General features: G+C 39.9%; 2 protein-coding genes across 2 annotated transcripts; one reads left to right on the top strand and one right to left on the bottom strand.

Annotated features, from left to right (window-relative positions):
- The first annotated feature begins 1800 nt into the window (after nt 1-1800).
- On the top strand, nt 1801-4571 carry LOC112189269 (probable pectinesterase 53). The gene is made up of 5 exons (XM_024328561.2): nt 1801-2261; nt 2449-2641; nt 2718-2924; nt 3370-3605; nt 4360-4571. The coding sequence occupies exons 1-5, from the start codon at nt 1897-1899 to the stop codon at nt 4505-4507; spliced, it is 1149 nt and encodes a 382-aa protein (XP_024184329.1). The 5' UTR covers nt 1801-1896; the 3' UTR covers nt 4508-4571.
- Nucleotides 4572-9119: 4548 nt separating this feature from the next.
- On the bottom strand, nt 9120-11064 carry LOC112188257 (protein IQ-DOMAIN 14). The gene is made up of 3 exons (XM_040514969.1): nt 10413-11064; nt 10082-10297; nt 9120-9972 (listed from the first exon to the last, which is right to left on the bottom strand). The coding sequence occupies exons 1-3, from the start codon at nt 10851-10853 to the stop codon at nt 9304-9306; spliced, it is 1326 nt and encodes a 441-aa protein (XP_040370903.1). The 5' UTR covers nt 10854-11064; the 3' UTR covers nt 9120-9303.
- Between the last annotated feature and the right edge of the window lie 1360 nt (nt 11065-12424).

Raw genomic sequence — 12424 nt, 5'->3', positions numbered from 1 at the left:
GAAGAATTCTAGAGTCCACCAGAGATAAATGAGAAAACTCTCAATTTGATTGACAATATGATAAAAGATAGGTTCCGCAGCCGTTTAAGGTTGCTTATATATGAGAAAAGAAACTCTAGGGCAACTAACAATGAATTCCTAAATCCCACGGGTTAAAACAAAATAAATCCAAAACTAACTAGAAAACTGAAAATTTTGAAAAATAGTAAACCGCTGTTTTGAGACCCGAAACAATTCCGAAAGCCCCAAAAAGCCCACACGTTGTGGCAAAGCGACGAGTTTTGTTCCTAGCGTTGTTCCCTTTCCGAAAATGTATGGCAATCATGATTCGGACACCAAATGTCAAATTTGCAGCAAATTGGGTTTTCCCTTTTTACAATCAAGTTGTTCTTCGATCTTTGTCGTCATTTGTTCTACATCAATTAGGAATCCAAGTAATATATTAAATCACACAAAATACTATGCCCAAAATCAAGACTCCAAACTCCACAGACTTTAACACACTATGATTAATCCAAGATATGAGACAACACTCCACATACTCAACACGATCAACAAGCAGCAAAACCACTGCAAGTGGTCTAGTGGTTCTTGCCTAATTGGGTGTGCTCCCCGACCTATGTTCGAATCCCAAATCTGTCAAAGTGGTCAGGCACTGTGCTGCAAATCTGCAATGCACAGTTGGAGCATTTCACATGCGTCTAAGGGTTTTATCTTGGGCCTAAAAAGCTTTTGGGTTCCCCTTGACTTGAAAAACAAAAACAAGCAGCAAAACACTTGACAACTTAAATTGGATAAGGTAGAGCAGAGGTGGCCAAGTGCTAAACCCAAAACGCCAAAAATATTCACACGCGCGTGGAACAACCTGCTTGCATCCCATGGTAAAGTAATCCTCGCTCTGCGTTAATTCTCTGTCACAACACTACAAGCCTATAAGGTGACATACACATACGTGTATATATGTAACCATTATTTTTCAACAAGTAATTATTTCAAACCCAATGAAGTAGCAACTCGTAGTGGCACTGTGGAAATACTACACAACACTAGAAAATAGATCGACGTGGCGATTAGATTGTTACGTGACAGAAAACCTAGACCTTATTCTGGTTTCTTCCACCCCGTGTTCATATTTGGTTCCAATACTTTTATATCACCAAAATTCTCCACAGAACACAAGCCCTTCAACGTGGTTAAGTATCTCTGTCTTCTTCTTCAAAGTGGGCCTAAAAACCATCCTCTCAGCTACACCAACTACTTCATTTTCATCACCCAGATCAATCCATCACATTCCAGCAGTAATCAACTAGAAAGTTTCATAGTGGATCATGATTTTCACATCTCCGGAGATTCAATACTCTTGAATCATGAAGAACATCTCGTAATCAACCTAACAGCGCTGAATCCGTAACCAATTATAAGGAAGTGGGTTATAACTGATATACAATATACTAATGTTTTAGGCAATCGCAGAAGCAGCCCCATTATTGATACTCCGTGGAAAAATATATTCACAGACACAAACAGAAAGAGAGACACTTCACGGGCACCACCAAACAAACCCCAACAAAAAAGTGCAAACAACAACAATTTTAACCGACGATTATTTTTATTATAAGCTCACAAAAGCCGAACCTGTCCTCTCCTTGTGGCTTAGATTGTTTGGTTCTACTCTCACATGTAAACATATAGAAGAAGAAAACCACCCGTGACTGCTTTGATTCTCCATTTCAGAACTATCTCAGCATCACTTCACTTTCCACCTAAACCGAACCCACCAAAAAACTTGTATATAAACCAAACACAGAGTTGGACGAGTCATTTCCTATCATTATAGCTTGGAATTTTCAAGCTAATAACATACTCCTCTTCTCATTCTCTATTCACTTTCTTAAAATGCCAACATTATTCCAAAGCATTTTCTATGCTACTCTTCTTCTTCTTGTCCTAAACTCAACACAGACCTTATGTCACACCAGGGGAATTCGGCCGGGAAACTCCGCCGGAAAAGTACACCTGGCCAAGAACATGACCCGAGCCCAATTCTCGGAGCAACAATTCATGAAGTGGGTCAAGTTTGTTGGGAGACTCAAACACTCGGTTTATAAGAACGCGAAGAACAAGCTCTTCCCCTCTTACACACTCAATGTGGCTAAGAACCCTTCACGGGGAGACTTTACGAAAATTCAGGACGCCATTGATTCTCTTCCGTTCATCAATCTCGTCAGAGTCGTCATCAAGGTCCATGCAGGTGTCTACAAGTGAGTAATTCCGTGTCTTCTTCCTTGTGGGAGTTGGTGTTTGTCTCTGTCTTTTACTGTTAGAAATGCTCTGTTTTTCAACTCTTTCATCATCTGTTGCTCGACAAAAATTGTGCGATCTTTTGTTTCTTTCATTTAACCATGCAGTAATTGATCAAGTATTGAAATGGTAAATTTTGTTTTGCAGGGAAAAGGTGAATATACCGCCATTGAAATCGTTTATAACCATGGAAGGAGCAGGGGCGGACAAGACAATAGTTCAATGGGGAGACACAGCTCAAACACCTTCAGGTCCAAAAAAACAACCGATGGGGACTTACAATTCTGCAACTTTTGCTGTGAATTCACCTTATTTCATTGCCAGGAACATTACTTTCAAGGTACGTAATGTGCTTTATGGACTCAACACTATCAATTAGTATTTGATCTCCGGTGTAATTGTGTGATTATGTGCAGAACACCACGCCGGTACCGGCTCCAGGAGCAATCGGAAAGCAGGCAGTGGCGTTTAGAATATCGGGAGACACAGCAGCCTTCTTAGGGTGTAGATTTTTGGGAGCACAGGACACATTGTACGACCATTTGGGAAGGCATTATTACAAAGATTGTTACATTGAAGGTTCTGTTGATTTCATCTTCGGAAATGGTCTCTCTCTGTTTGAGGTAATTTAATTCACTTTTCACCTTCTAATCAAGCATTATTTGTTTCAGTAGATTTTTAATCGTGTGGTGATCATCGATTCTATACATCGTATCTGTCACATAATTAAATGACAATGTTAAACATTGTATTCAATGAATTGTTGCTTGACATATAATCATTTTCCTTTTATAAAATAATACGGTCTAATTCTCGTATTTTAGACAGGAGCTAAATTCAAGCAACAGATCGTCGAACACACCACTAAAATTTATCGGATTCGAGCAAGCCGTTGTGAATATTTACTTTGTTCTTTGACAATGAAGTGAATTTAGGGCCATGCATATGCATAAGCATGTTCTTGATCGATTGGTGTCTTGTGTAGTGTCGTATTAATCCTAGTGTTCCAGATTCCAGTCTCGATCACAAGCTCTATCACTCACATGTAAGTGTGCGAATGTGGTGCAGGGATGTCACGTGCATGCAATAGCAACAAGCACAGGGGCATTAACGGCGCAAGGGAGGAGCAGTTTACTGGAGGAGACGGGGTTCTCGTTTGTCAACTGTAAGGTCACGGGTTCAGGAGCTCTCTATCTTGGAAGGGCTTGGGGACCTTTTTCTAGGGTAGTCTTTGCCTACACTTATATGGACAACATTATCACACCCAAAGGCTGGTACAACTGGGGTGACCCTAATCGTGAAATGTACGCAACTCTCTCTCTCCCTATCTTGTTATGCATTGTATGTGTTTGTGCTCAAAACGACATTGCTTTAGAACTTTATATCAAACTTTTTGAATCTAGACTCTTAGAGGCATTTTATCAAGTACTTTATTCACAGCTAACTTTCACTTTACACTAAAAGTCAAAATTTACATTTGCTCTCATATGAATTTCGAGCGTTCAAATTGATTTAGTTTTAAACATAAACACAATCTAGACACATAATTAAATATAAACTTTTCTTTTTTAGAAGTTATCGTCACTGCAACTTAAAAGTGAAAATGGCCCATTTAGCCACATGAATCACCTATAGGCTCTCTACCCCTCCAATACAAGCATGCCGAGGCCACTTTAGGCCTTTTGAAAACAAAATGGGCGGTTCACAAAGACGACCTAAAACCATGTCTATATGACTATATGTCATCTAGCCCTTTCCCTCTGCAAAACCTACGTGTAGTGCACCACAGCACCACACATTCAAGAAGTGCATAGATATAAAAACCCTCTCTACCAACTCAAGCATTACCTCATTCATGCTAGCATATTATAAGCACAGCCACGCCAGCACCTACATATAATCCTGGTGCTGCATATACAAGCCACCTACCTAATCCTCCTCCTACATCACCCATTCTGGTTTTGCTTTGGCAGTTTCACTTTGGCCTTAGTGGCCATGCGCATGAAGCTTTTGCAATGATGATATTGTTTGTTAATTTAGGTCTTTGTGTTTGTGCAGGACTGTGTTTTATGGGCAATACAAGTGCACAGGACCTGGGGCTCAGTATGCAGGGAGGGTGTCGTGGTCTAGGGAACTCACTGATGAGGAAGCAAAGCCTTTTATTTCCCTTACCTTCATAGATGGGTCTGAGTGGCTCAAATTCTGATTTTCATCTACTAATGTATACATGATTGTTATCCATGAATGATTGTGATATATTGGCTGAAGCACTTCTTTACCTTCCCCAACTCACCAAAAAAAAACATATGTCTTTTTCCAGAACAGATATTAGTAATTAGACAAAAATGAATTTGAGACTGGACTTTGGAATGTGCTCAAGCAGAAATTTGGTCCCCAAACCCAAAACCATATTTAAAATCCATTATCGGCCCATTATAGAAGAACTGAATAAGAATCCATCACGTAGGCTCAATCCAGGACTCGAATCCGGGTCCAAAATTTGGAACCGAGGTGAGCCGGGTCCAAATTAATTCGGACTCACCAAAATTATTCCCTTTTGTTTGGAATAAAAGTCCTACAAAATTGAGTTCCAAATCCCATATTCAAGTTTGAGACCTACAAAAACATCCTACAAATTTGAGGCCCGACCATTAGAAATATAAGACCTACTTCGTCCAATTTTCTTCGCATAATGAAGTTTCAAAAGCAGAAAATTCTACGGGACATATTATGTATTGATGTTTTATTTTACATGTTGCATGACATTATTTTAATCATTGATATCATCATATGGCTCTAGTTTTTTAACATACTACTTAAGCTCTAATTAGTGATTTATAATATTAAATATAAAATGATTAGTTAAATAGGCTTCTACAAAATGAAAGATGCTCCTTTTGATGAAGATTCATTGGTAGTTGGTGAATATGAAAGATTTTTTGACGGATTTGAAATCTAATCATATGAAAGATAGTCTTCCTGATAAAAATTCATTAGATTTTTTTATAATTAATTATAATTAAACCCTCTCTCTCTTTTGCTATTTGCCCCTCTATTGTGTTTGTGTCATTTCAAAACCCAAAATTACCTCTCAACTCTTATAGAGAACAAATAAGCAAGATAAGAAGGCATATGTGGTAACAAACTTGAAGAAAAAATTAGTGACTCAGTCGATACTGTATCCCGAGGACTGACTACCGAGACTACTCTATTGGCTACTGTACTTGGGTAAGAGAAACTAGAGAGAACCAAATTGTCACTAATCTCTAGGGCTCTGCAGCCGCCTGACCTACTGCTAAAGCATCACTTCTGAAAGCTCCCTTTCATGAAAACAAAGCTGGGCTTGGATTCTACCAAGAAAAAAAGAAAGTGGCTTGCTTTGCTTTGCTTCAATCTTCACAGTTCAGCCTTCCAATTGCCCATTGTGACAGGTCGTCCAAAGCTAATCATCATTGGCTTATTATCTACCTCCTTTTTCTCTCAACACAGAATACAGAGTAACTTTTTTTGGAAGCACTAGAATTGCTTATGGAATTGGTAATGCTAGAATACAGGTTACTACAACCAATTCTTTTGCTTCAATTTCTCATCCTATGATGAATAGTGTGTGCTGGACTACTTTCCAATTTCATATATGGATTGGCTACGACAAAATTATTCAGCTCACCGACGGAGTTCCTTTCGTACATGGCTAAAAAACACACAATTTGTTTGATATATATATATATTATTTTTTTTTGAAATAGGGTCAGTACGGCTGCCCTCAAGCCTTGATCTTTAATGAAACTGTAGAATACATGGGTGGGGGGGAGGGGACATTGTGCCTAAACCCCAAAATACAATAAGCATTGAGAGAACATCCCGAGATAATAACATGAGTCTCCACTAAATATATATATATATATATATATATTCTAATAAACACCAATTAGCGAAGAATGCACTACTGGTAACTCTATTCGCTTTACAATTGTGGTGACACATCGGAAAGATATTGCTCATGCGGAGCCATAATTTACTACTGTTATCAGTTTTCCCACTATGTTGCCACCGAAAAAATAATCCGGTAGCACTCAGTTTCATCCTACAACTGGGAGGTTGCGATCATTTGACGAAGCAAGGAACTCGCCGCCTAACCAGAGCAGACCAGCTGCATAAGCGCAATCAAGGACAAAGCTCACGTCGCCCTACCACTATAAGGTAGAGACTTATTGCCGGCATAAAACCACTTCTTACAAACAAATAACAATAAAATAAAACATAAAAAATAAAAACATAACCAAAATGGTCCATTGACCAAATTGGGGCACAAGGCAAAGCCCAAGCCCAGAAAGCCAAGGAAGCCGAGATCCAGCCCTCAAGCCCAGCCCAAGTTTGCAGCTGCACCATCAAACCACCACAACCGCTACTCTACCACCGGAGACGGGCTTTCACCACCGGCATGTCATCGCTGCCATCGGACAAACAGTCAAGGCCAACCTCCATCACCACGATCCCAGACTCGATCTCCATCAACAACCAAGGCGTCGATCCAGACCGGAATTCTACTCCAAACAGAAGGCCAGCCCAGCCGCCACGCATCACCAGCCCTCCAACTACCCATGGTGGCTTCGTGACCAAACCCACCGCGCTGATGTAGATCCGTCTCACTCCGATCCAACCCCACAACCACGAAGCCGACCAGGTGCAGCGACCCCCTTCAACTGAGGAAGACGAGACAAGAAACTTCCTAACCCCCGCCACCAAGCATCAGGCCAACCGGAAACGACCCATCCGGCCGCACACACTGTGCGCAAGCGAGGCCAGAAGCCAGCGCCAGAGCCGAGGCGCAGCCGGACAAGGCAAAAGACAAACCACGACATTCTCTCTAGGTTTTATTTTTCTTTTGTTCTTGTTAAATTTGACAATTGATAAATCTACTGTGAAAGTCGTTTTCAATAGGATATTTTCTCATTAGTACGAACATAACTCTGCAATCTAATGATCAAAATAGTTTGGATCTTCATTGAAGTATTTATTTTGCCTAAACTACCATCAAATTGTACCAGTAAGAATTGTATCATTGTTGTATCATGTGCTGGGATTTTAACCACATGATCGAATAAACCGAGATTCAAGAACAGACACACCCGAAATAACACCACAATAAATCAAAATAAACAAACAAAGACGAAAAACAGTTGATACAAGATTGAACATGATTCAACAAATTTCATGTCTATGTTCACCCAAGATATTTGCTTTGTCACTATGAAAATATAACTAATACAAGATACATGAGTTAAATCTCATTACCCAAATCTCAAAGCCCCTGTACACACTCAGAAAATACCCAAGAACACAATATCTCACATTATCACGTAAACGAATTTCCCTCTTAGCACTTTTTTTTTTCACTCTCATGCACGACCCAAAAGCTATTTCGATGCTTGCCAAATGCTTTCTTGATGCTTGTTGAATACATCAATCTTGCTGCACATATATAGGCATACCAAGAGCAATGGGTGGTAAGCTTCCCATCTTGTAAATAACGTGGAGCAACAAACAAAGACCAAGCTACAACCATCAATAGCCTACACCAATTAATACATTCATATACCTTTTTCATCTTGCCAATTTACTCACATATGCACCAAGTGAAATATGGAACAATGTTTTCAACATCAATCATGTCACTTTTCAAAAATAGGCAACACATTAATATTTGTGGGTCATTTCTTCTATTTGTACGAGAATGTACGCTAATCTTAACATCATGCAACATATTCATTAAAAATCAAAATTATCTTTAACAAATTCAAATGCAACATTTATCTAGTCATCTAATTAATAATTAGAATCGTATATCTTCTAGATCTTTATTGAAAATTTAGTCCTATATATATATATATAATGACACGCCGACACAATTTGTTTGAATTTTTACAGTGAAAAGACATCACCTTTCATATGAGTTTCTACTTTTTCAAAATAGTCCTTTCTTCACTCAAAAAAGTGAAATCAGCCGTGAAAACAGTCCTCTCTGTTTCCTCTGATCTTTGCAAGGTTCTCAACCTTCCGTGCTCTGAATAATATGGGGGAGAATAATATCAAACGGTTAATATAGAAAACATCTGCTTCATAGTCACAAGAAAGTGAAAAAAGTATTATCGGAGCCATAACAAATCAAAGCAGGTAGGGTCATTTCCACATAATTCCCTTCACAGCATCAAACAAAACCTAATGAATTCTCCAAATCGCACAGATAGGAAGAGCCTTTTGAGAGCGGGATGGTTCAAACTTCCCCTTTTTCTTCGTCTTCTCTTCTCCGTCCTTGTCAATATTCAATAATGATGGAACATTTTCTTCTTTCCTGGGATTTTACCCAAAGTATGGGACCAAATTGCTTCACGTGTTCAAATAGTAAAATAATAGTAATATGGTCCCGTGGAATATATTGCCAGCATTGTCTTGTCAATACGATTTCTCGGTTATAGGAACTCGAATAAGTGTAAATTTTATAAAGCGAGCAGAATTGGTATATGTCATACTACAAATATTTCTACAGTCAAAAATAAAGAAGATTGGTCTAAACCGTCAATGATTGGTATATGTCATAGTCGGACTACTTCTACGGTTATAGTAGAAAAAAAAGAGATTTGAAGGTGAAAAAATTGGAATATGGATAGACCAAATAATGATTGAGAAGAAGATAGATGAACAATGGAATTAAGAGCTAGCTTAATGAAAGCTCATGATGATGAGATGGGATTCGATTCCGCAGGAACCAAAAATACAAGTTTTTTTTTTCATCATTTCTCAGAGAAAAGGCAAACCACTTTGCAATTCAATCATAATTTGATAATTGCTTCCATTGCATTCATATAATTAACATACACAACAACCTCATTAAGAACCTCATTGCCCTAGTACTAACTCAATTTCATCTACAAGCTTCTAAAATTTCTGCTATAAACCCTAATCTCTTTGCTAAGAGCTGAACAAGGTTAACTAGCTTGAACATTAAGACCTCCTCAGCAAGCTACTAAAATCTGACGACCTATCAAGCTTCCCCATCACAGCATTCTTGAAATTAATGGCTTCCTGCACTTGTGAACAAGACCTCTGCATCTTAACACCACTCAAACTGTTCCTTGACTCGAGCAACTCATTAAGCGAAAGCCTCTTCTTTGTCCCCGGCTCCGGCCTCTGTTTCGGAGCGCTGTGAGACCTCAACTTGGCCTTGAAAGACTGAGTGCTCGCCATGTAATTCGGGTTGTTCCCAAATCCCCTGTAAAAGTTGTCGGCGCAGACACTCTTGGCCGGCGTCGCCGGGGCATTAGACCCGCAGGAGTTCACAAATCTCGGCGTGCTCTGCGCCGTGGAGAACCTGCATTCCTCTCCGGTGAGTCCCCAGTCGGACTCCTGGAAGTTCCGGTGGTCGGGGATGGTCAACCTGGCCGGACAGCAACAGGGGAGTGGAGAAGACACTGCCTGGTAAAATTCGTCGCTTAGTTCAGAAATGGAAGTGTTGGTTCTACGAGACCTGGATTTGGGCCTTCCTGTGTCAACCTCAACAATCTTGGGAATTTCATCAATGGTGTTGAAACTGTTGTTGTTCTCCAAACAACCAGAGAGCCTCCTGCTGTGGCTCGGAGCTGTGTGCTCGCTCCGACTATCATCAAACCTCTCCTGCCAAATTTCATTAGCACTCACATTTGGTCAGACCAGCCAGATTCAATTAAATGCAGTACTGATCAAATTGTTATGAAATCCGAGACCTTTTTTTTTGGTTATTTACCGTGGATTTTCGTGCGCGCATTTCGATTCTGTTGGCTTCAGTGATGTTAATGTTGAGGTTGAGGCCCCTGGATTTATGAGAACGAACAGTGGCCTGTGCTCTGACCAGAGCTTGCATACCGTGGAGTGTAGCAGTGGCTTGCTTCCTCACTAAATAGCCTCTCACTAATGCCTGTAACTTCACCAGTCCCTTCAGAGCTCTCAGGGCTTTTCTGGCCTGCATTCAATTCACAGTCCAAAAATGACCAAAACCCAAGACACAATCTTTTTTTCAGGTCAAGAGCAAGGAATTAAGTGCAGATTGAGCTAAAATTAAGGCAAAACCCACATACCAAGTATGCCCGGAAGCAAGTTTGGACCTTGACGGCGGCCCATCTCTCGCGGCCGCCGCCGAACATGGTGCCTCTGCCATTGCTAGTGAGGCGGACGACCGCCACGGCCGCCTGAGCCGCAGCAACCGCGGCATCAGCAGCGGCGGCAGTGGCGGCCGCAACTGCGATTGCGTGCTTGCTCTGTTCATTCTCTGTTTCATTGTAGAAGGACCTCAGCCAGGCAGCCTCGGACGGTGAAATGTTCGGCGGGATAGTGGCCGGATTATGACACAGCAGAGTCGTCGCCGGAGGAGGACTCGCCTCCCTCCCAAAGCTTGAAGCTTTCTTGTATTCAAAACAGGAAACCAAAGCTGAATCTGAATTGGGTCTCTGCTGCTGCTCTCTGTCTTTGTCCCTCTTAATCCCAAACAAGCCCTTAAGCCACCTCGTTGCTCTACCCATTTTCACAGTCAGAGTGTGTTTAAGCTGTGGAGAGGAAGAAGAAGAAGATGAGAAGTGTTTAAAGGATTGCGTGTGAAAGCAAAAGCAGGGTTACAGCTCACAAACTTATGTACTTTCGGAGAAACAGAGTAGTCGGTAAAGAATAAAATCTTTGGGAGAAAAAAAAAAAAAAAACTTAGAAGTTTGAAACAGAAAACCTATCTGTTTCTCAACTCTTTTCAAATTTGGGTTTTTGAAGATGAATAAACAAAACGAAGAGGGAGGAGGAATTTGCGCCACAAAATCCCAAATCCCCAAGTTTGAATTAAAAACAGGGAAGTTAGAGTGAAGCCAAAAAACAGAGGCGAGTAAAATAATGGTGGAAATGAAATTCACTCTCGGTAGAATCAGATTCTTTCGTCACTGGAAAAAATTTAAACAAAAGAAGGAGAGTGGGTTGGGGGAAAGCGATTGAAAACGCATTGGATTTGGACGCGTCCATGTTCTTCTCCAATGGGCAACTCGGATTTCTCAGAAAGGGTTTTGCTTTCTTTGTATATGAGAAAAGGAGGGATCAATATCATAGTGTATATGATATTACAACTTTGTGGAGCGACGTGTCTGAAAAAAGAAAGATGCTTCAAGTGTCTTACAGCGTTTCTGACACTCTCGTGATGCCTTTGTTATATATTTTGGAAAGATTTTTAGATAATGGACTTGCTCATTGATTCATTATGAACATAAAACAAATACTGATTAGGGAAAAACGCCTTTGAATCTATTGTGATATTGGATTTTAGGCAAGTTTTCTTCTTTAAGCTCTGTTTCATTAGTAGTACTATGAGCACGTGGAACACTAGCTCGTACGCACATAGAGGCGTGTCAAGCTCAACTCGATCCTTTCTGTAAATGCCCGGATCGAATTGCGGTAGTCCGTTTAGCTTATCGTATGAGAATTTAAATTCGAACACAATCGGTTAACTTAATGGATAACAAGATATGATCTTTTAGTTACGTTGATAAGGTTATGCCCACCATTTTTATGTGGAATTTTATGCAAATTCAAACATAACAAAGATCATGAGCCCAATACCTAATTTTCATTCATAATTCGAAATCTTAATTCTAAGAGCATCATTAAGGAAAAGTAAGATAATACTAAAGTACCCCAAGTGGTGCAAGTGTTGTGATAAGAATGTCAATTTTTCGCTTAAGTGAGTCAATTAAAACATATTCCACTTCTTTGGTGAGACAAGTTTGAATTAAATGACACAAAATAAAATTACTCCAAACTCAAACCAGCTATTTATGTATTAAGGATCGGCGATCGAATCAAAGATCAATCTCTCTCTCAATAACTCAAATATTATGGAATATTTCATTTCTATTTTTGAAAATAATGGTATTATTAGACTACTATCATCATCACCATTGACTTTTACCCTTCTCTCTTTGAACTGAAATCAATTTCTCTCATGACCATGGCAATGAGTGAAATTTGACCTTCCGGAGATATAATTTCCATCGCCAAATATTAATTTCTACATGGCTTTTTCAGTTAGCATTCAATAAAATGAATGAATGAACATCTG

Source organism: Rosa chinensis, chromosome 2 (assembly GCF_002994745.2).
Source record: "Rosa chinensis cultivar Old Blush chromosome 2, RchiOBHm-V2, whole genome shotgun sequence".
Lineage (NCBI taxonomy): Eukaryota > Viridiplantae > Streptophyta > Magnoliopsida > Rosales > Rosaceae > Rosa > Rosa chinensis.
Note: the sequence above shows the minus strand (reverse complement) of the source record. Positions and strands in the feature narration are given on the sequence as shown.

Bases quoted from the DNA above. Each gene is read 5' to 3' on its own strand.
- LOC112189269 (XM_024328561.2), top strand. From the start codon at position 1,897: ATGCCAACATTATTCCAAAGCATTTTCTATGCTACTCTTCTTCTTCTT. The intron at 2,262-2,448 runs GTGAGTAATTCC...TTTGTTTTGCAG, and splicing joins GTCCATGCAGGTGTCTACAA to GGAAAAGGTGAATATACCGC. The intron at 3,606-4,359 runs GTACGCAACTCT...GTGTTTGTGCAG, and splicing joins GGTGACCCTAATCGTGAAAT to GACTGTGTTTTATGGGCAAT.
- LOC112188257 (XM_040514969.1), bottom strand. From the start codon at position 10,853: ATGGGTAGAGCAACGAGGTGGCTTAAGGGCTTGTTTGGGATTAAGAGG. The intron at 10,298-10,412 runs GTATGTGGGTTT...AATTGAATGCAG, and splicing joins CTTGCTTCCGGGCATACTTG to GCCAGAAAAGCCCTGAGAGC. The intron at 9,973-10,081 runs GTAAATAACCAA...GAAATTTGGCAG, and splicing joins TGCGCGCACGAAAATCCACG to GAGAGGTTTGATGATAGTCG.